General features: G+C 45.9%; 1 protein-coding gene across 8 annotated transcripts in view; it reads left to right on the top strand.

Annotated features, from left to right (window-relative positions):
• Nucleotides 1-26,822, top strand: part of CACNA1E (calcium voltage-gated channel subunit alpha1 E) — a 496,397-nt gene that overhangs the window by 175,630 nt on the left and 293,945 nt on the right. For all 8 annotated transcript variants that reach the window (XM_081791869.1, XM_081791872.1, XM_078440843.2 and 5 more), the window contains exon 3: nt 4,532-4,798. In XM_081791869.1, the coding sequence (XP_081647995.1) occupies nt 4,532-4,798 (267 nt within the window). The remainder of the gene's footprint in view (nt 1-4,531; nt 4,799-26,822) is intronic.

Here is a 26,822-nt window from a genome sequence, read left to right as displayed (position 1 = left end):
ATCTTAACTGTGTGCGTATTGTCCATATGTGTGCATGTACACATGTGCATGTGCATGCAGTGTGTCGACTTTGTGCCCAGTGTGTGGGGCTGTACTTTCTAAATACTGTGAGATGGGCTGGTTGTATTATAGTGAATTTTGGGGCTTGGACCTCAGCAAAGTCCCACATGGGAGTAGAGGGCTGGTGATAAGAGGTCACTTCTTTAGGCATTACCTAGGCTCTGGAATATCTGGGTGTGCTGGGCTGCCAAGTACCTGAGCTCACAGTGATGTGCTCACAAGTGACCAGTAGATGGTGCTCTAACAACAGGGAAATATGGCCTCTGTTCCTCATGGGCTGGAAAGCGATTTTAGGAAACCGGTTTCCAATCAGTTATGACCAAATGCTGATTTTCTGCATTTCCATATGTGGGTCTTTAAGACATTGGAAAGAGGGACACTGTAAGGAGAATTCCCACCAAGTTCTCTTATGAAGAGCATCATGGCAATGACCTGTTTTTTTCTAAGGATCCTCCTGGATCTTGAGGGCAATAGATGTGTTTAGTTTAGCATCTTCCCAGCATGGTCCCAGGAACGTGTGGCCACTGATCAAATCCAAATTGAGGATGGCAAGCATAGAATTCCCATGGGCTTAGTGTGAGTGTAGAGTTTCTTCTCTTGACAGTGAGAAATTTGGAATTACACTCTTACCATCCACAAGAGATTAGACTGGGTGTTAGAAAGAGCCATAAAGTGCAAGTCAGAAGATCTGTTAGAAGCCCAGGGAAAATTACTTAATGTTTCTGAAACTGCTAATTTGTCCACCAAATCAGGGTCATAATACATGGGTTAGCGGGCTGATCTCAGAGATTTGTTGTGAGGTTTCTGTAAGCTGAAAACTATTAAACACACATAAAATGTAATTCGGCCATTAAAATTCTAGCCCTCTGGGGGCTGGAAGAATGGGGGCATTAGAGAGTCACAGATCTCAAAGGTCTGAAGAGCTGTGACTGTAGGGTGGGGGATGGTAGATGTGGTGAAATATGAGTGTATGCTTCCCTCTCAGCATTGCTGCCCTCGGACCAAGTCCATTACCAAAGACTTTTATACCGTCATGCTTGCCTCTTTCCTCTTGGGCTGCACCCTCCAGGAATTCCCCATTTATAACCTCGCTACAGAGGAGCTCGTACTCGCTGGCATAGTCTACATTATCCCCAACAGATGTGCTCGTGACTGCTGTCTCAGAATGCAAGGAAGGCAGGCCTCAATTCCACTGGGGCTACACATCTCCAAGTCTAATATCCTGTCTTGGGGATCCTAGGTCTCTAAAGAATTACAGCAGCCACAGAGAACACAGAACATTGTAGAGAGAGGAAGCAGAATTAGTACTGCCTCTCTGCTGAGTGGGTGACATTGAAGACCCAAGTCTGGGTGTTCCAGATCTTCCAGGAACCTCTTCCAGGAGGTAAAGCTCAGAGAACCCTGCTTCCTCTGAGCATTAACAAATGGGCACACCACCCTGAAGCCTGCTACGGCCCAGACACAGAGGACAGGGGTGAAGTCGTACTCTGAGAATGAGGTCTTTCAGGCACTCTGGTCGGTAAGGTTATAGAATCTAATTTAATCCAGGAAGAGGACACGTTTTGGGGGGTCATCATTTATTTTGTTCATTATTATATCCTCAGTGCCAACAGTGTCTGGTGCTCAAAAATATTTATCAGATGATTGATTTGAATAAATTTTGTACTATGGATTATGGTTCTGCCTGAAAGCACGGGTTTGCTCACTTCTGAAAGCCCTTTCTAATCTACACAGTTTGCAGGGTTACTGAGACGACCACTTGTGACCATTGTGAGTGACGAACAGGGACCTCATGGTTCATAGCAACATCTTCCCTTTTACTTCTGACTAGGTATCTAACTGAAAAGGACCCTCCAATTAAGGTAGGTAGAATGACAGAGTAAGGCAGTAATGTGAAATCAGAATAATAATTAGAGCTGACACACCTTGTGTAGTAATTTGGCCTGAAACAGGCTACCCTGAATCAAAAGGTCAACATGCCATCCCAAAGGCAGCAGTGACATCATTCCTTTGGGTTTTCAGTACCCAGAGAATTTCCCTTCACACATGTTCTCATATGTTCTCACACAGTAGACCTTGCGTCAGTGCTCACGTGGCCTTGCCCACAGACACATACACATACACATAGGAACACACGTGCCTCTCACTCAGATGTCCCCTCCCTTCCCCTCAGTTAATCTCACACACAGGGACACACTGCCTTTCAGACACATGAAGCTGCATTCACCCAACCTCTTGGACTTGGTCAGACTCTGTTTCTTTCCTCAGCCACCCGCCCCTTCCTTTTCTCTAACATTGCTCATGTGGGGAGAATTTGGATAGAGCTGTGTGTTGAGGCTGAGATTGGAAAAAAGCAGAGGCAAGTGTGTTCCAGCTACTGGAGACATGAAAGGGGGCGGCTGGTACCTGTGTTCCGTTCAAACCACTGAGTCACCTGTGGACAAGGGCATGGTTGCTAAACCCTCTTTCTCAGGGCCTTGGAGTCCACCTTTCCCACTTAACGCAGCTCAGATACTAATTGTTTTTTTCTTCATTAACAGGGTGGGTTTGAGGAAGTCAGTGGAGCGGACTTATGAATAAAAGGGGTGGGTGGGAGGATCTCCTGATAAGACTTTGAGAAGGGTAGTGTTAGCCCCAAACTACCATCCCCGGCCCCAGTATCTGGGCCACTCTTCCAGAAATGGATGCGCAGGGCTCCTCCAGAGCTGAACCCAAGAAGCCGCCCCAGATCGCATTTGCCTAGGGAGGGCAGAAGCTCCTGCGGGGAGCTGGCACCAACAGCAGGGTGCGGAGCCCCCAGTGGTCCCAGCGTGCCTCACGGGGCCTGCGGGTTGCTAAGTGGGGAGACAGGGAGAGGGTGCTGCCTTCTCCGCGGAAATCCCTGGGCAGCGTTCCTTGGAGACTGGGAGGTGTGGAGAAGCAGCGACCGGGCCCTGGAGCGCGGCGCGCACGGCGCAAAGGCTTCGACTACCCGCCTGGGCGGGCACTGCGCGGGGCATAGCACCGGCCGGCGCCTCGGCGGGGACGGAAGGCGCGAGTGCGTGCGCGCGTGCGTGTGCGCCCCCGCCGGGCCTGGGCTCGGCTGTCTTGCGGGGACCGTGCCGCGCCGCCAGCTGCGCCTGCCTCTCTCCTCTGGCGTTACTTGCGGGAGAGGCGACTCTTGCTGGACCTCTGCGGAGGTGGCCCGCTACCTTCTGGCTAAATAAATCTATGAGCCAAACCAACCTCACTTCCCAGGCCCCTGCAGCTGCGGCCGGCCGTGGTCCTTCCGGCTCCATCCCCGCCCCTCCTGTCCTCACCGGCCCCGCCCCCGCCTCTCCAGGCGCTCCAACGCGCGCCTCGCTGCGCCTCTGCGCTCCGCTCGCCCCCCCTCCCACCCCCAACTCCTCGCCTTCTCCTTTCCTTCCCCACCTCTCCTCTGCTTCCCGGAGTGGGGCTGTCGGTGGCAGAAGACGCCGAGCCGTTCGGCAGGAAGTTCGGTCCTTGGACAACTCCCGTGCCAGGCCACGGCTAGGCTCGCCTGCAACCTGTTCCTCCCTCGCCCAAGTGCTCGCCGCCCGCCCGCTCCCGCCCTCGCCCCGGCGCAGCCGCGGATCGCTGTTGCATGCTGATCCGGGGAGGCGGCGGCGACGGCGGCGGCGGCGAGCGCTCCGGCAGGATGCTGGCACTCGGGCTCCGCTGCTCTCCGGAGGCTGCTCAACTTCTATCCCAAGCGCAGGAGCTTTGAAGTCGTTTGTCCCTCTCCGGTTGGATTGACTTCTTCTTTTGATATTTTGGGCGTTGCGGTTTGCGCAGGAACCTCAGTATCGCTCCCCCCTCCCTCTCTGTCAACCTTTGGATGCGTCTGTGCTGGCAGATTTAAAGACCCAAGTCTTGGCTGTGGAATTTCTTAGTTGGACTTGCCGGGGCTGGCGTTATAAAGCATGTCACCATAACCCCGTCCTTGTCTTTTTTTTTTTTTTTTTTAACTTCTTTTGTTTTCATTTTTCCCTTCCTCCCCAACCCCCACCCCCAATAAATCACCAAACTGTTACCTAGCGGGCCGGTGCCTGCCTCTCTTCCAGAACTAGGTGGTGCGTCTGCCAGAAGAGGAGCTATGTTTGAAGAGCAGCCTACTCCACCCCTCTCTTCTTCAGTCCCCGAATGCCACCGCACACTGGCATTTTGAAAAAAAAAATTGCCTCCAGAAACTGAGCACCCCCAAGCCCTCCCCCCGTTTTTTTTTTTTTTTTTTTTTTTTTCCTCCTTGAGGAATGGAGCTTCGCAGAGGTTGCATTTAGATTCAACAGTTCAGAGCAGCGGGGCTGCTGCTGCCGCCGCCTCTCTCAAGAGCTCGCGAGGCTCTCCGGAGGCGGTGGTCCCCGTGCTCGTCTGGATGCGGCTCTGAGTCTCCGTGTCTCTCTGCTTGTTGCTGTGTGCGGGTGTCCGGCCGCGATCACCTTTGTGTGTCTTCTGTCTGTTTAAACTTCAGGATGGCTCGCTTCGGGGAGGCGGTGGTCGGCAGGCCGGGGTCGGGCGATGGAGACTCGGACCAGAGCAGGAACCGGCAAGGAACCCCGGTGCCGGCCTCGGGGCCAGCGGCCGCCTACAAGCAGTCGAAAGCGCAGAGGGCGCGGACTATGGCTTTGTACAACCCCATTCCCGTCCGGCAGAACTGTTTCACCGTCAACAGATCCCTGTTCATCTTCGGAGAAGATAATATTGTCAGGAAATACGCCAAGAAGCTCATCGATTGGCCATATCCTTTCTTGCCCACCATAACTCCCCTCTCTCCCTTTGCATTTCTTCCGGTAAGGGGGGAAATCTAGCATGGAATTTATCCCCCATCCCCTTCCTGGTGCCAATTTGCCCCTTTGCTGGAGTGCACTCTACTTCGGTGCACCTGAGGGGCAAGCTTGGTGTCTGTAGAGACCAGTGTGGGCACTAGTGCTTTTCAAGGTAAGACTTGGTTTTTGATTTTTCCTATGTGGAAATCTCTGGTGTCCCTGGGTGCATGGTGTTGCTGTGTCTGCCCCTTCTGGCTGGGCTTTGTCTGATTTTCAGGCCCCCTCAGGCCCTTCACATAGAATGGATTGCCCCAAATCTCAGGGTTTTCTTTCATACTCACTCCCCTTTCCTCCCTCAAAGACACCCCCTCTGTCTGCATCCCCACCCTCTGGAAAGACACCTGCACTGTCTGCTTGTGGGGAAGTCAAGGCTCCTTGAGGGGATTTATCAGTTCAGAAGCTTCAAGAGTCTGGGCCAAAACCCTGTAGACAAATAGACAAATGGACAAATAAAACAGCCATTTGGCTGGGGATTCAGCTAACTCTGGGGACTGAGTTTAAGTTCCACTGAGAGTGGAGTGAATGAATGTGTCAGCAGAGGCAATCTCTAATGATACAGCCCAGACAGCTCAGAGTGGAGTTTTCTTTTCAGCCAAAGAACAGCTCATCGGAGTCCATCCTTTTCTTAGTCCTGGGTTGGGTACTCCTGCCTCTGAATGTTTGACTCAGCTGAGTGCTCTCCTTGTGCCCAAGATTCAGGTTGATCTGCTGGGCTTGAATTCATCAGCTGTGCCCAGAGATGTGCAAGCTGTCTGTCTCTCCCTACCTCCAAAGGAACTGCTCTCCACAAAGAGCTGGTGGGGGTGTCTCTGATGGTGGCAGTTTCAGGGTGAACAGGCATAGAAGGAGCTTCTTTGCAGGTTTAATCAAGTGCACCAAATACAGGCTGCTGATTAGGCATCTCACCGCCTTGTTCTTCACTGAGAATTTGGGCACCTGGCAAGGTCTTTAGGAATTGGGGGTTGGTGGGGAGGGTGCTTAATAGGAAGCAAGCCAGTGGCATGGCTTTAAATAGGGGAGTAGGTTTGGAGACATGGGACTTTGATGCTTGTGGAAAGAAATTTCTTGGGAAGGATGTACCTGCAAAGGAGGCCCCTAGTCATCTTCTCTAGCCTCCTCTCTCCCCACCCCTACCCTCCAGGTGTGCAGCAGTGAGACAGCTGGAGCTGCATTGGGTCTCTAGTATCAGTGAGGCACGTGGCTCGCTTCCTCCAGGGCCTGGGCATCTCCCTACTACCCCCACCCCAGTCTCTGGCCTTCCCCTCCTTCTTCCCTAGTTCTCTGCCTCAGCAGCACTGCGATTGGCTGGTGCATGGTGCTTCTAGGCAGCACCCCTCATTAGAAACGAAGGAGCATCTCGAAGCAGATATTCTTCCTGCTGCTGCTCAAATCCTCCCACAACCACCCCTGGCTGGGCTTCCTCTCTCCTCCTTTCTGTGCTCCCCTCCTCCTCCCACCCCCACAGAGTGCTTCGGGGCCATTCCGTGCTGAGTTAAACGTATCTAGGGGTGGGGATACTGGGGAGGAGGAAGGGTCCTGTCCCTGCAGTCCCGCCTGCCCGGTGCGCAGCACAAAGCGGACAGATCTCATTGTGTTGCGTGCTGCGGCAGCAAACACTCCTCTAGTCAGGTTTCCACGGATTTCTCCCGCGGGGCTCCGTTCCCCTGTCCGCCTCTACAGTTCTCTAAAATTCCCCACACTCCAGGTGCTGCTTTACTGTGCCCCTCTCTTAGGGTCGTGTTTACCGAGGCGCCTCTCGGTTTCCTGGCGGTAGACAAAGCCGCCCATCCACCCCGCGGGTGGCAAAGGGTGCCAGCAGCCATCGTTGGCACCTAGGACAGCGCCACCGAAACTCCCCAGGCGTGCGCACGGCAGTGGGATCAGCCCGGTTCAGCACCTCGGGCACTTCCGGCTGGGCCCAGACTGGGGGGGGGGGGGGGGGGGGGGCGGGGGTTGGGAAATGAAGCATGGGGTCCATACTACGCGGTTGGCGCTTTGCACGTTTTCTCTTCCGCTGCAAAGACACCGCCTTTCTGCCAGGCGTTGCGAGCGCAAGGTGCGACAGTGGTTTTTACTCCGCCCTTTCCTTGTCTTTGGCCAGGATGGACCAAAGAGAGTCAAAGGAGAGAACGGGGAGTTGATTTCAGCATCGTACTCTGCCTTGGCCCAGAGCCTGGTCCCAGTGGCCTCTTCTATCCCCATAGCTGGAAGTTTCTCAGTGGTTCTTCAGCGTGTAGGCTGTTGTAACAGTGTTCAGAGAACATCTGCTAAGGTGTGTAGAGGAGCCTGGTTGGAAAATTTAAAATACACCATGTTTGCTTCTTTTCCCCCTCCTGGCTGTACAGCGAGACTGTCTAATATATATTCCCTCTGGTGGTGACCGTGTGGAAACATTGCGCTTCTTTGGGTTCTGCGTTTTCTCCAGTACTGCATCTGAGATGCTGGTCTCGCTTTCCTTCCTACCTGGACACCCAGCTTCCTGAAATCGCTCCCTTTTTCTTACTGGGTGGCACTGTGAGCCTTGGTTAACCAGTAAAACTTTGGAGCCAGGCTGTCTGCATTCAAATTCCCCGTTCCTTCACCAGCTCTGTGACCTTGAAAAGTTACTTCATTACTTTGTGACTCAGTTTCCTTATCTGTAAAATGAAGGTGATAATAATGAGTTACTGGGAGAACTAAATGAGGTAGTAAAAGTCCAGTTTGTAGAACATTGCCCAATTACCCAGTAAACACCAGCTGTTATTTTAATGGGGTCCTTCAGAAATTTCAGCATACCTGAAGAGAGGGGTCTCAGTTCTAAATGAAGCGTGCCTTCTAGATTTTGCTTCTCAAAAAGAGCAAAGAGCCAACAACCAAATCATCTGGGGGCCTGTTCCTGTTAAAAATTCTGGACCTTGAGCCCCACCTCAGATTTACTGTATCAGAATCTGCATTTTAATAAAATCCCCAGGTGGTTAGTACGCACATTAAAGTCTGGAAAGTACTTCTTTACTGTTTGTAAGGGCCAGATTTTTGGAAAAAAGAAAGATTGTTCAGAAAATGTGTTAAGACCTCCTGCTTTGAACTGACATAGGAACATGTAACATGCTTGAGGACTTTGATTATTTGTGCACTTTGTCTCTGAGACTTACACATCTTTTATGGGCTGCAGAAAGTCACTGTGGGTCTAGGAGGAAAGGAACACTTCTGTGTGCTGTGTTAGCCTGTCTTCATGCTGCCTATTACTCGTCTTTAACAAATTGGCCTGAAAAGATCAGTTAAGTGAAAGGAATTATTTAATTTATACTTGTAGCATTCTCTGGCTTGCGTGGGTGGGTGGGGTAATCTTTTCCAGTTATTTAATAGGGGAAGTCTAGTTCTTATGGAAAGAAATGCCCACAATAACCCTGATTTGGCATGAAAGATGGTGGTAAGTTACAGCTCACTCTGAATGTGTTTCATTTTTCTTGGAAGCTACATCTGCATAGGGAGATAATTTTATTTTCTTATGGCACTCTTTTCTGCAGTGGATACCGTAACCTTTTTGAAAATGCTAATCTGATTTAAAATGTGATATTACATTCTATATGATTCTTCCATTTATTTCTTGTTCATCTAATAGATGTAACAAAAGGATTTTCTTTTCCTCACGGAATTGGCTGCTCTGAGTGTCATCCCACATTCACTGCCATATGCTAACCAGCTCTAACCCATCCATTCCCAGACCCAGTTATTCTATGGACACATACAATGTCTCCCTCATGGTTTGTGAGATTCCCCACACTTGTTTGTACTTTTTTAGGTCAGAGGATGAGAGGAGGAAATATATCTGACTTGGGGACTCTGTGCCATTGATGGGCAGTGGGAGATTTCCTCCCCACTGATGATGTGGGTCATCTCAGCAGGGGAACACATGTTTCATGCAGAAATGTACAGGGCCTAAAGTAGGAAGATCAAATGTGTTTGCAGCCGCTGAGATGTTGAAGCTCATTATAATGAACTTGTAGATATTCATCCATGATTTCTTGTTGCAGAGAATTTCATTGTAGTCTCAAAAGACTCTGGCTCTGGGTCAGAGGTTATGTGCTTTATTATGGTAAATTTCCCATTGAAAAATGTGCATTTATTTTGGAGGATTTTGGTGAGGATTACTAAAAGCTTTAGTGTCCACATCTCCCATTTTGACATAAACTTTTCTGCTGTTCTGGTTGTCTATAAATATACAGCACCTTGCAGGATAGTAGACTGTAATCTTGGCAAGAATTTCAGGTTTGATGTAACGCTAATGGATCATGAGTCAGAGTGCCTTGATTAGGGCAGAGGGTGGCAGCTAACAAGGACAGAGTCTGTAATTATATCCTATGATCACATAATGCAGAAGGGTTTCGCATCTTCTGTGTACCTGGGCACAGATGCAGACAATGAAGCAGACAGTGACTGTCACTGGCCCTGCGGCTGCTAGAGAAAAGTCTTCATTTCCTCTGGAAACCAGGCTATGCCTTGTCGTGGGGACCAGTTGCCATTGGGATGCAGCCTGGAAAGCGAGCTGGAGCGAAGGAGTTTGACAGAAATGAAATGACGGGAGGCTGGAGATGAAAATATCTTGGACGCGATAGTTTTGTCTATTGGCTTGCGTGTCACCATGTCTCCTCTTCCCTCCACTTGCTTTCCCTATAACAGGCGGGATGCACACTATGAATTAAAGGAGGAGGAGGGAAATAATGAGCACAGGTCTTTTTTATCTTCTGAAAGATTCAGACTTTGGAGTTTATTAGCTCCATCCAGAATTGCTGATCTCTTTTTAGCTGCTGCTGTATAAAATGTAGGGTTCCCCCCCCCCAATCTCTGCAGCTTCCCCCTTCTTCATAGGAACATCTGGTTTCCTCCTATCTTCATGTTCTTAGTTAAAATAAAACGGAGTCAAGATTTGCTAAGCTGTCAGAACTCCTGCAAACCCTTGACTCCTTGGTTTCCACCAGCAGCCCAGCAGCCTCCCTTTTGTCGTTCGCAAGGCTGCACAGGAAGCTGCGGGTCTCCAAAAGCCCAGCCACGCAAGCCAGCTATCAGAGGCCACTCTGTTTCTCACTGACCACACAGACAGGAAAGAGGGAACCTGGACGTGACTGTAATGAATACCCTTTTATTCAAAGAGAGAGACTTTCTCTTTCTGCTGTCCTCTGTCCCTTTTCCATCTTTCTGTATTTCTCCCTCACTCATTTTTAGGTTCAGCCTTTGTGAATAATTCATTATATGTGTGGGTTTTCTCTAGGATTTTCAGAAAAGGAAGGTTATTTGTCTACTTGGATACAAGCAAGGTCTCTTGCCGAGGACCGGCTTCACAGATGGACTTTTTCGTCTACATCCTCTGTTTTTTTGCAGTGGGACTAGGACACAAAGAAAGGTAGTGGGGGAGCTGGCTGGGGAGGGGGGTAGAGCTCTCTTTTAACATGCTTTTTCTTGCTGCTTTTATAATGACTGCCTCCTACCCAGTCCTGTTACATTTGGGTGCCCCATAAATATGCAGCTACCTCCCCTCTTCTATTCAGAGAAATGGTTAACTAGGAGATATTTATGTCCCCCAAGTACTTGTCACTCTGAACCCTCTTGTCATCCCAGGTCTTACGCTAATAAATGCTGAACCATAGAGCTCAGGAGGCTTCTGTAATTGTTTCTTTTCAAATTTGAGTGGGACTTCACACAGGAATTTGGAAGGGTGAGCAGGTACTGAAATTAATGTGTACCACTCCCCATCCGCTCTGTCATCTGCAACGCTACATGGCTTTTAAAGCAGTCCCTTTTGGGGGTGCCTGGGTGGCTCAGTCCATTGAGTATCTGATTCAGCTCAGGTCATGATGTCACAGTTCATGAGTTCAAGCCCCACATTGGGCTCTGTGCTGACAGATCAGAACCTGGAACCTGCTTCAGATTCTGTGTCTCTCTCTCTGCCCCTCCCCTGCTTCTACTCTGTCTCTCTCTCAAAAATAAATAAACATTAAAAAAATCTGAAAAAGGGTTGCCTGGGTGGCTCAGTCGGTTAAGCGTCTGACTTTGGCTCATGTCACGATCTCACAGTTCATGAGTTCGAGCCCCATGTCAGGCTCTGTGCTAATAGCTCAGAGCCTGGTGCCTGCTTCAGATTCTGTGTCTCCCTCTCTCTCTCTGCCTCTCCCCCACTCTCTCTCTCTCACTCTCTCTCTCTCCCCCCCTCAAAAAATAAATAAACATCAAAAAAAATTTTTTAAGCAATTCCTGTCGAGGAAGGATAGACATGCCAGTGACGTGTGGCAACACTTCCCCTCCCAAGCATTCTGGACCAGCACAGAGAGGACTTGTGTATGGGCTCACTAGCTCATTTCCAGCATCACTCTTACTTAAGGGCAGAAAGTACAGCACTGAGTTTTTAGGCTCCTCCAACCTGATGGTCTCTTATGTGTCAGTCCTACTTTCGGGGGATGGCTGTGGTTACTTTTGCTCACTGAATAGCCCAGGTATGTTTACTTAATCTTCCATTCCCTGTATCTTTGGCCAGTCTTTGGCTATAAACCCTAATGAGCCCCCCATATCACTGTTTCTGGAAAGCAAGGAGCAGCCAGGAGGTGTGTACTTAAGAAGGAAAAATGGGCCAGATTAAGGAGAATGGCACTGAATGACTAAAACGTGTCAGTTATCCGCGATACTTCCCACCCTGCCCCTGGCAGAGCAGTGGGTACTTCTTAGGAGTGCCTTTTTTTTTTAATTGCATGTTGAGTTCCAAATTTGTAGGACTAGGCAGTTCCACTCTTAGTCCTTTGGAATATTAAAAAAAAAAAAAAGGTTCATTTTTAAAGTGGTAGTTCATCCCTGACGCAGGTGGGCAGGGCTTGGGAATGTGACTCCAGGCTAGGCTCCAGCTACAGGCTCCTACCGTCTAGCCAGTGCAGGGCTTCAGGGAGAGGCTGTGCATGGCACCTGTGCCAAGTGTGGTCTTTTTGCCTGTGGGTGGTTGATTTGAACTGCTGTTGCAACTCTGCATAATTTTGAGGCTACATTTTTTTTTTTTTCTGCATTTGTTCATGCTGCATTTGTGGTGCCTCTGTTCTCCCCATCCCTGGAGAATTTGGAAAGCCTGTGTCAGATGTATGCCTTAGCTTTCTAAAGGCTTCTGTCAGTAGAGCCGGGAGTGGGTGTCTATATACCTCCCCCCTTTAAAGAAGGGATGAAGAGGATGTGGCTGATTGGTGGGTAACAGATTAGAGGGGAAAGGAAGAAATTCTCTAGTCAATGTCAAGAACTGAGGCTTGTAGTAATTAGCTTCTGTTGTAATTTCTGTGGCTGAGATGCCAGACACTGTGTGTGCCTTGTGGACCCAGAGAAGAGGCTCTGAAAACCAATGCAGGGAGGGAGATTAGTTCTCATAAGCCTTTCTCAACCTTCAACTTAGTGTAGGTTTGAAGTGTTTCAAACTTTCTGTGCCTCTTTCTCAATTTCCACACCATTGTCTCATGGGGCTGGTCAGAGTCAAAAAGCATGAAATGGATTTTCAACAGTCACTCACCAGCATCCTGGCAATTTCCAGCTGTGTGTTGTTGGGAACTGTTTTGCTACTATTCTGTCAGAGACTGTTCCTTCCAGCAGGTGACTTCCATCAGCATCAAGGCTAATTCCTCATCTTGTTTCTTTGTGTCGAAGTCATACATATGCACTGCCCATTTTATCTACGTCACTGGTTCTCTAGCTTAGTGGCACTCAGGATCTACTGAAGGCATCATAAAATACAGATTTCTGGGCCCTGTGGCCAGAGTTTCAGATTCAGTAGGTCTGAAGTAGGTCCTGGGAATATGCATTTGTCACAAGTCCCCAGTTCACACTGATGCTGCTGACCGTACTTTGAGAACTGCTGTTTGACACGGTTTCATTATCTGCCCTGCATTGCCTTTAGAGAAGGCCAGTTTTATAAATCACTGAGAGTCTTCATCCCAGATTTCTCTCTCATATTCCAGCCTGAAGCCTTGCTGCTACCTTTAGGTTCAGATAGTGAGGCTTCAGGACTTCTCTGTCATAATACAGATGATCTTGGGAGCAGTGATATAGTAGCTCATACATGGCATTAACACCTTATAAGTGAAGGCAGGCTCTTCTGAGAACTGACACTGGACATTCCCCCTTTAATTTCAGCATCTAATGCAAGACTGGCTCATGTTGAGCATTTGGTAAAATTATGTTGGATGAATTAATTAATTGGTTACTCTTGGTTAACAACAAACATCAATGTGCCCAGTGTTGCAAACATTATGTGCCTAGTGTTGCAGTGACCTGGACCTGTAGGAACAGGTGTGGCCCTAGTGTGGGGAGAGGAGGTTGCTAGGAGGTAGTGAGGGCACAGGATGGCTGGTGGGGTCATTACAATGGGAATTTGGAGGTTGGAAAGACGAACTTCATCTACTTCACAATCTTGGCATCAACCACTTCAGTTTCTGTGTTACCCAATAATGACTGTGAAAAAACTACACAGTATTTGTTATCTGGCATTTTATTATATAGAGCTCTTTATTAATTGGTACAGAGGTCTGTAGTATAATAACAATTGAGATTTGTTCCAGTGGCCCCCAGGCACCACAAAATGCCATAGTGCTTTCTGGATTTTACCAATGAAGCATTCGTTACATTGTGATCAGCTTGGTTTGAATGGTGTGTGCACTTTGTTGTGTTCAGAGATTTTGCAAATTATAATCCATTTTGATTATTTAAAGTAGCTCTTTATCACTTTTTTTGTTAAATTGACCCAAGTGTCCTTCTCTAGCTACGCCAGATAACAGAGGAATCCCTGCATTGTTCTAGAAATCAGTCCTTTCAGCTCTATAAATACTCTAGGACCTGGAGATGAATCCTGGTACAATTGTCATATTGTCAGGTGGTGATTAGAACAAAAGTCCTAATTTTTGAAATGGATTGATAGTTCAGCAAGATTTGGATTCACTGGGCAAGTTCTCCAGCTGGTAAACTTGTATTCTATCCGACTGGGTGTGCTTGTTTCTGTGGGCTGTCACTGAAAATGAGCCATCAAGATTTCTGAGAGAGCTTCCAATGGGCATCTCCAGAAGAGGTTGACAAATTCTCTTCTTTCTTCCTACCCCAACTTGACTGAATTATCCAACTTTAGTGCCTTGGGTTGTTTCCATGTCCTTTTATACTCATCTCATCTCTTTTCTCCTTGAACAAGGTCAGGGGATGTTTGACTCAAAATTGCTCAGTTGCAGGGTGATGGTCTTTAGATGCTCAGGTTATAGAACCTTAGAGTCAGGAATGACCTGAGTCTTTTTGGACTCAGTTGGATGATTCTGCCAAGTTGCAATTCTCAGTTGCTATTCTGCCAACTGCCAAGTCCCTCAAGTACAGCGTTTATTTGCTTTCTGTACTGGGGTCACAACTTTGATTGAAATCTGATTGGTGCTATGCACCCCTCTTTCCTGAAAGAAATACACATACAATTTGCATTCAGTTTCAGGGGGTTCATGGATCACAACTTAAAAATGCTGACTATGTTAAAAAATTCCCACATTCTGGGATGTTGGGATGCTGGACCATCAGGAATAGTGACTCCCAAACTAGCATCATATTCTTTAGATTCAAGTGTGACAGGAACTCCATGTGAAGGATCTACAGAGATATGTTTGCACTAGTGAATCAGCTGTACTGCCACGGTCAAACGCAAGCATTCTCACCAAAGAGTGTTAAGTCAATACAGGAATCACTGTAATAGTTGGCCACCAAGCTTCTAGTGATGAGATGCTCTTCTGTCACTGAGGTGTAGGACATTGAAATATTCTTCCTTATAGCTTCCACCTACTTATTTTGTTTCCTGTTTCTATTCTGTAAAGCAATACAAACCCAGTCTACTTCTCATTCACTTAATGGTCCTATGGTGCTGTAGACTACGACTTTCTGTGATGATGGGTATGTTTTTATCTGTGCTTCTACAGTAGCAGTAGCCACATGTGGCTCTTGAGCACTTGACGTGTGGCTATTATGTTTGAGTACTAAATTTTCAATTGCATTTAACTTTAATTAATTTAAATTAAATAGCTACCTATGGCTAGTGCTACAGTATATGACAGCAGAGGTAGAGAGAATAGATAGATAATGAGTCAGAAAGCCTAAGTTCCTATCTGGGTTCTGTCATTTGTTTGCTTTGTATCGGGCAAGATTTCCCTACCTTGGTGTGCAGGGCTCTACTCTACACATGGTGGCAATGTGCCTGAACCACCATAATCACCTTCTTTTCAACTGTTCCAGTGGGCTGCTAATGTCTCATGGCACCAGCCTTCCCCAGGCCTCCATGCCTGTGCACTTACTGCTTGCAGTGCCTGAAACGTCTTTCTCCCCACTTGACTTCCTGGCTTTAAGACTATACTCAGTCACTTCCTACATGAAGCCTTCCTTGATTTCTCTTGGCAGAGTAAGACCAACCCCCTCCTCTGGGCTCCCATATGGCACCCGGTTTATTGCTTTATTGTAACAGTTACCACAAAGCTTTAGTACTGGTTTATTAAAATCCCTGGAAAGGACATTGTTTATTAGTATTTAAATTACTAGAACACAGAGCATTGCTTATTAACGTTGACACGTAATACATTTGTTTAAATTAAAATTTTTAGTTGTTTTGTTTTGTTTTAGAAATGGCATTGTGCTTCTGACTTGATTTGATGTCGCAATCAGCTATAAACCCTGGATCTTTTATATGAATTGATGACAGAGTTAGTTTTCTCTCACTCTCTTCTCAATTTAATTTTTGAGTCTAAATTCAGGACTCCATGTTTATTTCAAGTACATTTTATCTCCTTTTGGTGCAACAGCTCTTCCTGTAGAGATTCTTTGTAAGTGGGGACAGGGAATTAACATTCATTGAGTATTCACCAAATTTGAGACTCTCTGCATTTATACAAAACAGCAATCCAGTGAGAGAAATATTATTTATATTTTAACTATAGAAGATTAAGTCACTTGCCCAAGGTCACCACCAGTGATCTTGAACCTCAGTGGTCTAAGATTTAAGTGATTTCCACTACACATGGTCTTCAGACTCTGCTGTTTAATGAGTGAGCTCTCTACCCGGAGCTCCACATCATCTGCAGACTGGATAAACATATGCTTTATGCTTTCATTCGAGTAACTGATAAGAATATCATTAGAATTGGGGGACCTCCCTTCTGCTTATGATTAGTGCATTGGTCAGTGCCCATCAACTGTTCAGCTTTTCTCAAATTTCCCGTACTCTTCTTTAGCCAGCTTATATTTCTTTATTTAGTAAGAATTTTGTGCAAGATATTCTTGTCACATGCCTTGCTGAATCAATACGTACTTTTATGACTATTTCATGTCTATTTTAGGCTAGGGTATAGCATTCTACTTTCTCCAAAGTCCACGCTAAATATCATTTCCAGAGACTCGCTTAGACACTATTTTATCTCTTTACTAGCAAATAGAAGTGTCAAAGCCTAGAACCTCGGCATTTGAAGGGATTAGACATCATCTAATCCAGTGCCCAGCTGGTGAAAGCATCACCTTACTATTAGGATATGGCAGTCGCTGCTTGGAAGCATTAGAGTGTCAACATTAAGAACATGGCCTCTGGATTCAAATCTTGGTACCATCTCCACAGCTTCCTAGCTGTGTGCCTTGGGGAAGCTACTCAACCTTGCTGTGCTTCAGATGCCTCAAACGCAAAATGGAAATAGGACTTTTAACCTATAAGGTGTATTGTATAGAGTTTTTCAGAAGATCAGGTGGGATAATACATATAAAATGTTAGAACAATGTTTGGCACATAGCTGTGACTACAGCTTAATCGATAGTCTCTGGTTAACTCTGGGTAAATCGACATTAAACTTAAGTGTTCTTCTAACAATACCATCTCCTTTCTTCTGACTTTTGTCAGGTTTCAACCTGAGCACTGCCATTACCCAACATTTTTGTGACCTCACGGTGGTTTTGCAACCTCTTTGAGCCTCAGTGATTTCAGGTGTGAGGGGGAAATAGCTATCTCTACTTTGTCTACCTTTCAAGGCTGACATGTATGAAAGCCTTTTGTAAACATGATCTGTATTAGTGCCAGCGCTAATGTTGATAGAGTTAACAAATATCTAACATTTATTGAGTATTTATGAGGTGCCAGATTACTGTGCTAAGTTTGTCCCGCAGACTATTACATTGATTCCTCGTGGCAATTCTGTAGAGATACCCATTCTTGTTTTCCACATCCCACAGTTGGGGGATTAAGGTGTGGAGAGGTTAACTCACTTGCCCACTTACACAGCAAGCGAGAGCTGGAAGCCTGGGGTCCGGGCCCTCAACAACTGCAGATAGAAGGTTTTTCCATGAGCCTTTTTTTCTTTTCAAAGTTACTGAGTTTACTTTTTTTTTTCAGATGAGTTTTTTAAAAACCTACATCAAAGCCTATATTTCTTTGCATGTGTCTCATACAGATTTTATATTGATATTGCCCCTAAGGGCACATTAGGATTTACAGCCAAGAAAAGATATCTTCAGGAGCAATACGATGTGGAATTTTCCCAGCAAGCTTTTTATAAAAGCAGATCAGATATTCAGAACCCTCAGCTTTAAACAAACACAGATTTTGTTTTTGTTTGTACCAAGATGGTAGCCACAGTTTTCAGATAGCTTCATTGATGGGAAGTGGAAGGATCCATCCTAGAATCCAAGCTTGGCCTCTGAGCAGATTTCCTTCTAAGGGGTTGTTGGCCTTCTGGTGAACTACTCCTTACCTGTTTGGGTTTCTGTGTATTCTGGGTCTCCACCTCTGTTCTGTCAGAAGAGGAAGTCAGGATTGGACTCCCTGAACTGTGGAGGAAGCTTCTGAGAGGATTAGAGGGATGTGGGGAGGGGGAACCTCCATGGGTTAGAGCCCTTGGAAATTTGCCTAATGAGCTTGGTGAAGGCATCCAACTGGGATACCAGAGGACATTTTACCTGAGGGCACTGGATACTGGTGTGGATGTGAATGGAGAAGTAGGATGTACCACTTGGCTTCTGGAAACCAGGTGGAAGATTTAAAAGAAATTGAGGAATATTAAAGAATTGTCTCTTCTTTCTGTTAACTTTGGATTGTATTTGCATGGGAATTTGTATTTATGAAATAACTGAGCCATATGGAGGTACAAGGATGCATGTGTTCTCCTGATCTGTTGATATGAGGAGCAGTTGAAGGGCGTGGGCTTGTCTGGAGGTGGGGTGGGTGGGTAGAAGTGGTAACACAAGGAGGAGGCAGGGCTGGGGAATATGGGCCCATGTAAATTCAGAGATCTGAGCCTTTTGGCAAAATAGCATTCCCTTCTCAAAGAGAGTTATGTATGTATATATTTATTTATTTTTGAGATCACCATCTGCCCCCCCCACCCAAGTTCTATGGATAAGGATGTTACATAATCTCTGGGTAACCTCTTTCCCTGGTGATGATTAGAGAGTACCAGATGCCCACCCCTGAATATACAGGCTCATAAAGACTGAGCTCATTTCTGCTGCAAATATCAATAGACAGGCTCAAAAGAGCAAAACAAAGGAATAGATTGTAGGAAATGAGAACTGTCCCAATAGCTATCCACACTTCTGTGAAAGAGGCTGGGTTCACAACAATCTTGGACAGTCATAAGGGTTATCATCTCTCCTTTTCTCTTACTTTCATATATTTTTGTCATATAATTTTACTGACATTCCATATGAACCATGATCCAGGCCTAGAGAGTCATCCACTCCTCAGTATGCCTTTAATAAATGTCTATTGTGTGACACTCTAAGTGTGTTTTAAATTTTTTTTTTTTAACGTTTATTTTTGAGACAGAGAGAGACAGAGCATGAATGGGGGAGGGTCAGAGAGAGAGGGAGACACAGAATCTGAAACAGGCTCCAGGCTCTGAGCAGTCAGCACAGAGCCCCACGCGGGGCTCGAACTCACATACAGCGAGATCGTGACCTGAGCCGAAGTCGGACGCTTAACCGACTGAGCCACCCAGGCGCCCCTCTAAGTGTGTTTTAGAGACATGTATCATTTAACCTAACCTCATGTGAAGTGGACATTGTTGTTCTCCTATTACTGATGATTAGCACAAGGTCACAGGTAAATGTGATCTGACCAATTCCATTGGCTGCTCTCTTTCCATTGTAGCACACTGCCTCTGGTCAGAGTAGAGACTGGCACTCTTCCCTAACAGAGCATTTTTTCAGGATGACTGTGAACTGCTTACCTGTATCTGTAGCACCCGCTGGTTATGGAAGAGTAACGGATCACTAGATGGTAGAAGAACAAAGATCTTTTATCCATCATCATGACCATCATTAAACGGATCTGAGACATCTGGCTCTGTGTCATTGGAATGTGAGCTTGGGTTGGAATTGGGGCATTTTGCCGTTTTGTTTTCCCTTTACCAAAAGTTCCATTGCCACACTTCCTTCATTGCAAAGGACCTTTGTTTTGGAAATGCCATTTCTCACTCTCTTTTTAACATTAACATGTGAAGTCCTGCTTCTTTTTTCCAGCCCTCAAAGAAGTCTACTCTTTTCTGGGATGCCCATAGTTGTAAGTTACGGTGTGGAGGAGTCAACTTTAATGACTTTTTCTTGAATTTTCATCTTACTGAATGCTTTTGCCTTTGCATATTTTTAAAGAAATGGGAGTTCGGGGGACAGAAAAGACTCTTAGATTCTAATAGAGAGTGTAGAAAAGGCTTACAATAAATTTTTGGAGAAGCAGCTCTGTGTTCACCCCCAGGCCACCATTGCGAACATTCTACCTTTTTATTAACTATCTTTTAGTCAAGTTTTTGGCCAATTCAGCTGTTCTTCTCAGGCCAATGGAGCTCCTGTTCTTGAAAATTTAGAAACATTTCCATTGACTTTGGACACTTTCAAAGTATTCCTAGGTGTGCCAGGATTTCCATTTTGGATGTTATTGTTGGACGTCCTCATTACTAGCTTCATCAAAAATGGCTTCTCTCAGTTGTAACAATAGATACTCCTCCTTTATCCTCTACTCTCCTCCCATCATATTGCCTATTAGCACTATAGAATAATAGTGTATTAGAGTAACAGTGACCTAAGAGAAACTTTTAGTGAATGACAATGAACCCAGGGCTCCTGACTCTACATCCAGGGATTCTTGGATCACATTTCCTCTTTTCTTCCCTCAGTACCCTCTCTGCTCAGTCATCTTCCTTTTAGCCCTTTCATCCTTTTCTGGGGCTTCTCATCCTTTTATTAGCTAGCAAGTATGTGTTTTGTTGTTCATCTTGGTTTGGGGCATAGAAGGCTGGATGTAGGGATTGTGATTGATAAGAAAGGGTTTAATTAAGGAGCAGGAATGGATAAGAGAAAGTTGAAGAGAGGCCAATCAGCACTGATCCAACAAGAATAGGAAGCAATGATTCAGAACAATGGTTAATGTTCTCCTTTCCCAGAAATGTTGCTAGAGAGTATCCCTTGTGAGTTGCTGGAGAACTTTATGAATTGATAGTACTGTACTCAATAGGCACTGGGCTTCTCCCAAGTGTAAAACCAAGACTGTGTTTCAGCATATGGGAGAATGGATGCTCAGGCAAACACACATCTCAGAAATGTTTTCTGTACTCTTAAGTGGCCTTAGGAAAGGTAAACCATCCAGACCCTACCTTAAGAAATACACTCTTGAGAACAAGTGAGTATTCTGGGGATGGAGTCAGTAAATGCAAATCAAAAGATCCTTTTTCTTTTAGAATCCTCAATTCAAGCCAAGAAACCAGGGAGTTTTATTTGATTGTTTTGATAATAAGTTCCTAAGCTTTTCAGGGCATGGGGCTATGAATCCAGAGAGGTTTCTAGTTCTGGCTCTGGAAAAGTCTCCTTCCACCTTGGGTCTCAATATCTACATCTTAAAATGAATATAATGGAGTAGTAAGTAGAACTCTAAGGCACCTTTCAGTTCTTACCTTTGTGCCCCTGAAAATCTAGTTTCTTAGTTTCTTCAGTTGTTATGCCACCTGAGTTGAGGACACCATTACCTTTCATGGCCTCCAGAATCTACAGAAGTGTTCTTTACCCTGGCTGTACATTAGAATCAGTTTGGAAACTTCTAGAAATGCTGATGCCCATATGGCAGCTGAGGCAAATCAGAATTTCTAGAGATAGGATACCTGTATCCTTGATTTTTTGTTTTGTAAATGTTTATTTTTGAGAAAGAGAGCATGAGCAGGGAAGGGGCAGGGAGAGGAAGACAGAGGGTCTGAAGCGGGCTCTGCACTGACAGCAGCTAGCCTGATGTGGGGCTCGAACTCATGAACTGTGAGATCATAACCTGAGCTGAAGTCTGACACTCAACTAACTGAACCACCCAGGCACCCCTGGTATCCTTGATTTTTAAAAGCTTCCCAAGTCTGAGGCGCCTGGGTGGCTCAGTCAGTTGAGCGTCTGACTTCTGCTCAGGTCATGAGCTCGCAGTTTGTGAGTCTGAGCCCCTCGTCGGGCTCTGTGCTGACAGCTCAGAGCCTGGAGCCTGCTTTAGATTCTGTGTGTGTGTGTGTCTCTCTCTCTCTCTCTCTCTCTCTCTCTCTCTCTCTGCCCCTCCTTCACTCACGCTCTGTCTCTCTCCCCTTCGGAAATAAATAAACATTAAAAAAAAAATTAAAAGCTTCCCAGGTGATTCCGTATGCAGCCAAGGCTGAGATCTACCAGTCTTCTAGGAGGAGAGATGAGCCTTTTACCTGATGTATTTCTATCTCTTGGGATTGTACTTTCTTCAGGTGTGTTGTCAGATTCCTCTCTATTCTTTTGTAGGCTGTGGTGAAATAGCAGGAGCCCCTGGGTATCCCAGAATTCAGCATGAGAGAGTGGGGTGATTAATTAATTGTTATGTCTACGGCACTGGCAAACCATTCACCTGTGCTGCTTCTGGCACACATCCAGCTGCATAGGTACCAGCCTTCTGTGATAAGGGTGATTTTCCAAACTTCATGAATGCAGGACTAGCTAATTGGGCAAGTTGAAGCTCATGGACAGAGTGAGTCATCTGACCCAGGAGGCCCTTGAGCAAGTAACTGAAGACCATTGACCTTGCTTCCTACCCATTTGTTAACCCCTTGTTAGCAACAAGGGTTGATCCAGCTTGACTACTATCAAATACAGGAACCTCCTTCTCAATAGCCTTGATGGTCTCCCAGAGTCATAGAACTTAACAGTGAATGATGTATTCAAACTGGCCGGCCCCAACTCTTGGGTGTTTATTGTATCTTTGTACCTCCGTGTGCATTGATGTCAAATTGGTAGCTTGAAATTAGTTATGGAGAGAATATTTATACCAGAAATTGGCAAATGCTATACTTAGAGAGACTGGTTGTTAAACATTTATTAGTATAACATTCAGTTTACTACTTAACGAAACAGTCTATTCACATGTGGAAAAGTGATGTTGCTTCTCTGTATTCCCTGAGATCTGCCTTTGGATGGGTATTCTACCCTTTGGCCTTGGTCTTACCTTCTGGAATAACTTACACAATGTTTAAGTCCCCATTATAAGTCAGCCCTTCGGATATTTGAAAACAGCTATGACGTCTCTCTCAAGTCTTCCTCTCCCAAGCTGTATACCCTTAGTACCTTTAACATTTTCTCATGTGATTTGGAGGCTCAGTGTGTGTCTTTGAACTCTGGGGTACAGTTGCTGGGTTTTCAAAGAAAAACAAGTGTTCTCTCACAGATGATCTTTGGACCCTTTCATAAAAGACTTTTCATTTTCTTTATACATTCAAGTACTGCCTATCACCCCATGAAGCAAGTGTAGATGTGAAGGAGGGTACAGTCTTGGGTGTGGTTCCTGGCTGCAGCCCACATTCTTCTCCCCTTGATGCACACTGCTGCCAGAACTCTTGATGGGCTCGAATGTGTCAGAGTGTCATCAAAACACAGATTTTGGTTTCTGAAACAGGTAATCTTCCCACTGCTGTTTTGTTTTCTTCCAGAGGCTTTTAATACTCCCCTTTTCTTTCTTCCCTTTTCTGTAGTGTTCAATCATCTGTCCCCTAATCACCAAAACTGTGTGTTGAATGACAGCATTTTGAGTCCAGGATTCAGTCAGATACATAAAAAGTGAATTGTTAAGATATATCCACCTGACTGAAACTGAGGCAAAAGGAGGAGGAAAGCGGGTGCTGTCTTAATTCCTCAGAAATTCCACTCCCCATTCTCTTGGAATTGGGGCCCAGATGAGTCTGGAACAGAGCTCAGTATTGGTTAACCAAATTAGCAATAATGTGAACTTCTTTTCACTCATTATGTATAGAGGCAGGGATACAGGAGTCAGATGAGAATTCTTTGGTCTAAAAGCAATGGAAGGTTGAATGTGGCTTCCTTCACAGCCAACATTGAAAGGTTAGTGCTAGGGATCTTTTTTGTTGAGTAACTGAGTCCACTGACCCTCTCCATAAGAGAGCAGTGGGACTGTGCCAGCAAGAGAGAGCCTTTTGGGAGAGGGGGTCTCTGCCTCTTTGCTGTGTTGTCAACATTGCTTTCTTTGTCTTTCATTCATTAGGATTTAAGTCTTTCAGAGTAGGTGTAATGGCATCTCCATGTTCTTGACAGAGAGAGAGAGAGAGAGAGAGAGATCGAGAATGGGAGAGGTGTGTATGTATGTTCAGGACTGCCTGTCAGATGGTGAATTTGAACAGAAGCAGCTGTTGTCATGGTGATGGCAGGTTGCATCCCACCACCATGGAAACCAAAGTTAAAAAACTGATGTTAAGGCTGGAAGTCACATGATACATTTTTGTTTTGTTTTGTTTTAAAAAAAGAAAAGGGGTTTGGTTTTTCAATCTGATCCTTTTTTTTTTTTTAAGACAAAGTTGGGTGGTGAGAAAAACTGCAATAAGGAAAGCAATGAGATAATGAAATGGGACGACATGAAGTACACAGAGCCTTCCACCTCATTTTTCTGTTTGTTAACAGTGCATTTCTCCTGACATGGGGGTAGGAAAGGAGGAGGGAATACAGTGTGATTTTCCAAATTTGCACCCTGTGCACTGCTAACTGTCACATGAAGAAGCCCAGGGGGGTTAGCTCTCCTGCCCTTTGGTGGCAATGCGTGGTCTGCCCTCTATTGATCAGCCCAGGAAGGGAAACCTAAAATTAAGAACTGAGAAAAGAGATGGAAATGGAATTGAAGGTGTGACTTCCTCCATAGATGAGGGTGGTTTATACATTGATAAGTTTAGATGATTAAAAATTGAAAAATTCATCTATAGCCGTCAGAACCCCAAGGAATACAATCCCTCTGCCTATTTCCTTTTCTGGATTGGTTTTTGGGCTACACTGTCCTGCTAGGTCAGCCACAGGAGCAAGTGCAAGTAAGTCTGGAAGGAGCCGAGCCAGGAGCACATTAGCTTCCAAGCCAGGTTCCTTGGACTTCAGCTTACCTCTTAACCTGGCCTTTCCCCTGCGTGGGAAGAGGTATGGTGGAGAAAGCTTGCTGAGAGGCCTCAGGAGGCCCTCTTGGATCTCCATCTTTTTGTCTCATACTCGCTCCTACTTCCTACCATGATCTGGACAAAAAGCGAGGCATCCTTCCACAAAGGGAGATGGCCTCAGGCCTGTTTTAACAGGGTGGGATTTAATTTTCTTTTCAATCTGAAAGGTTGAAGACCTGTATGCATGGCATATTCCTATGAGAATATCAGCCTCTAGAAGGGCTGAAGAGTGTGAGGGGTGCAGACACCCTCTGTGGAAATAATTATGGTGGCTCTAGCCATGTCTGGGTTTGAGACATGAAATCTGTCTCTTCAGTATTACTGGTCCCTCCAGGACAGATGTATCGTTCTCAGCAGCCCAGGCAAGGGGGATGTGATCTCACCAGCATGATCTCACTGTATTTCCATCAGGGTCTGTAGGAGCCGGAGCCGAACTTCTGTGATGGTTCAATCCCTCCTGTTCTTAGCGCTGGCCTTGGGTGTGATTAATGCCCCTTCTAATCACTGGGAGAGATTGCATCAGAGCCATCAGCTTCATAAATCCTGCTCTGGGGACTGGTGTTTGGATGTGCTTTCCATATTCCCAGGAGGTTCTGGGCCAAATGTCTTTGCTCTCTTCCCGGAGGCCCATTACCATATTTTTTTTTTTTTTTTAAATCCTTTATTGCAGTTGGTCTCTTCAGTGTCAGCTCCTGGCTGCAGCCAGCCAGCCCACTCCCGGAGGCTGTGACCACTAACAGTTGCTTATCCCAAGACTTTAGAACCACAGCAGATGCTTAAAGAGTGATTTAGTAGGATAATAAAAATGACTGTGCATTTGTGTAGCACCTTATGGTTTTCAAAGGATTTTATATTCATGGATGGTTTTAGACTTTGATCCTTTTGTATTTCATGTTTGGTTCCTTGGGAATGGATGGTGGTGATTTTCCCTGCTGTGAGTACCATGTTGGGGCAGATTTTACAGTGGGAACCCTGGCTCTGGTTTCCTATTACCAAGCTACGTTTCTCCATTGCATTGTAGGTCTCAAGGAAGATTCTGATTTTGGTCATAGAAAGAAAGTAGTGGGAAAGCCTTGGATAGCTGCATTTCATTATTGTTCATGTTTAAAATGTCTCTTTGGTGTAGTTCTTGAGGGAATCACAGACTAGGCAGTAACCCTTCCCTATGACTGTCTTTGAGTCAACATCCAACTTGTTTAGAATGGCCCAGGTCATCTTATGAGACTCTTTCATTTCTTAGAATTATACCTCCAAAAAATAGGCAGCTGGGATGGGAGGGAGGGAAAAGAAATAGATCTTTCAGGGAGAGTGTTCTGGGCCTGGGGTGAGAGGTGGAAATGGGTAAAGGAGGCTGAGACAAGCCTTCTCTGAGTCTGTGGGCTATTCTAGACTCTCCCAGGAGTTTACAGGAAGTGCATGAGTGGCCACAGACTGCTCCCCACAAAAGTGCAATCTTCATTAGGCCTGGAGTCGGGGAGAGAGCACAGCAGTCTGTCCCCGGTGGCCTCTCAGCCTCTCTGAGTATATTCAGTCTCCTTAGTGTGCTTTGATGCCATAGCTCTGAGAGGACACAGCTGAGAGTGGAGGAGATCTAGGGTCAGCATCCTGATGGTAGTGGAGATGCATGTTTCCCCTGGGATTCCCCAGGTGTGCTCCTTGAGCCTAAGTCTCTCCCAGTCTTGTCTACAAGGCCCTCCCAGTCCATAAAACTACCCCTCAGAGGGGCTGACAGGGGAAGCTCTGCTGCTCTGGGCAGAAGGTGGCTCATCTCCCAGGCCAGGTCTCCAGGGCTCTGTTGATGAGCAGGGCCAGCACCACAACTGTGGCCTATAGGGCAGCCCTCTTCCTTGCCCTGGCTTTCTGCGTCTTCAGGAAGGAAATGAACAAATGGTAGGTGTGCAGGCCAAGTAGCGCTGCTCAAATTAGCTGTGTTGCTAAGGAAACAAGTCAACCGTTGGAAGGAAGGAGCGTTGGGTAAAGGAGATAAATCAATAAGCAAACCTATTTTTATCATTTCCCTAATGATTGTCTTGAAGCTGCTAGACGGGAAAGGGAGAGATGGAATGGCACAGGTCCTCAATAAGGGGCTCAGAGTGAAGGGGTGTTTGGGGAGATTGCCAGAGAAGATGATGAAATGAGGCCCATAGTGAGCAGGTAGTGAGACAGGTAAGGGATAGGAGGTATCTTGGCAGGGCTCAAGGTACTGCCATGGCCATTTCCTCATTGGATCCGGTCCCTTTGTCCTCCTGCATTAGATCCTCTCGGAAATCTTGCATTGATTTCCATGACCCTCAGGTTGGAATGGTGTTTTTGTGTTGTTTTGTTTTTTTTTCAAAATACCTATAGCTTTGATTGATTTTATAATTCTAAATTAATACATACTCATAGCCCTCAAGACAGTACATAAAGGAGTAAAGAAGAAAGTGGAAATACCCCTTGTACCCCAAGAAAGCTCATTATCCTTCTAGTATGACAGATTTTT

Source organism: Panthera onca, chromosome F1 (assembly GCF_046562875.1).
Source record: "Panthera onca isolate mPanOnc1 chromosome F1, mPanOnc1 haplotype 2, whole genome shotgun sequence".
Classification (NCBI taxonomy): Eukaryota; Metazoa; Chordata; class Mammalia; order Carnivora; family Felidae; genus Panthera; species Panthera onca.
This window is presented reverse-complemented; position numbering and strand designations above follow the sequence as displayed.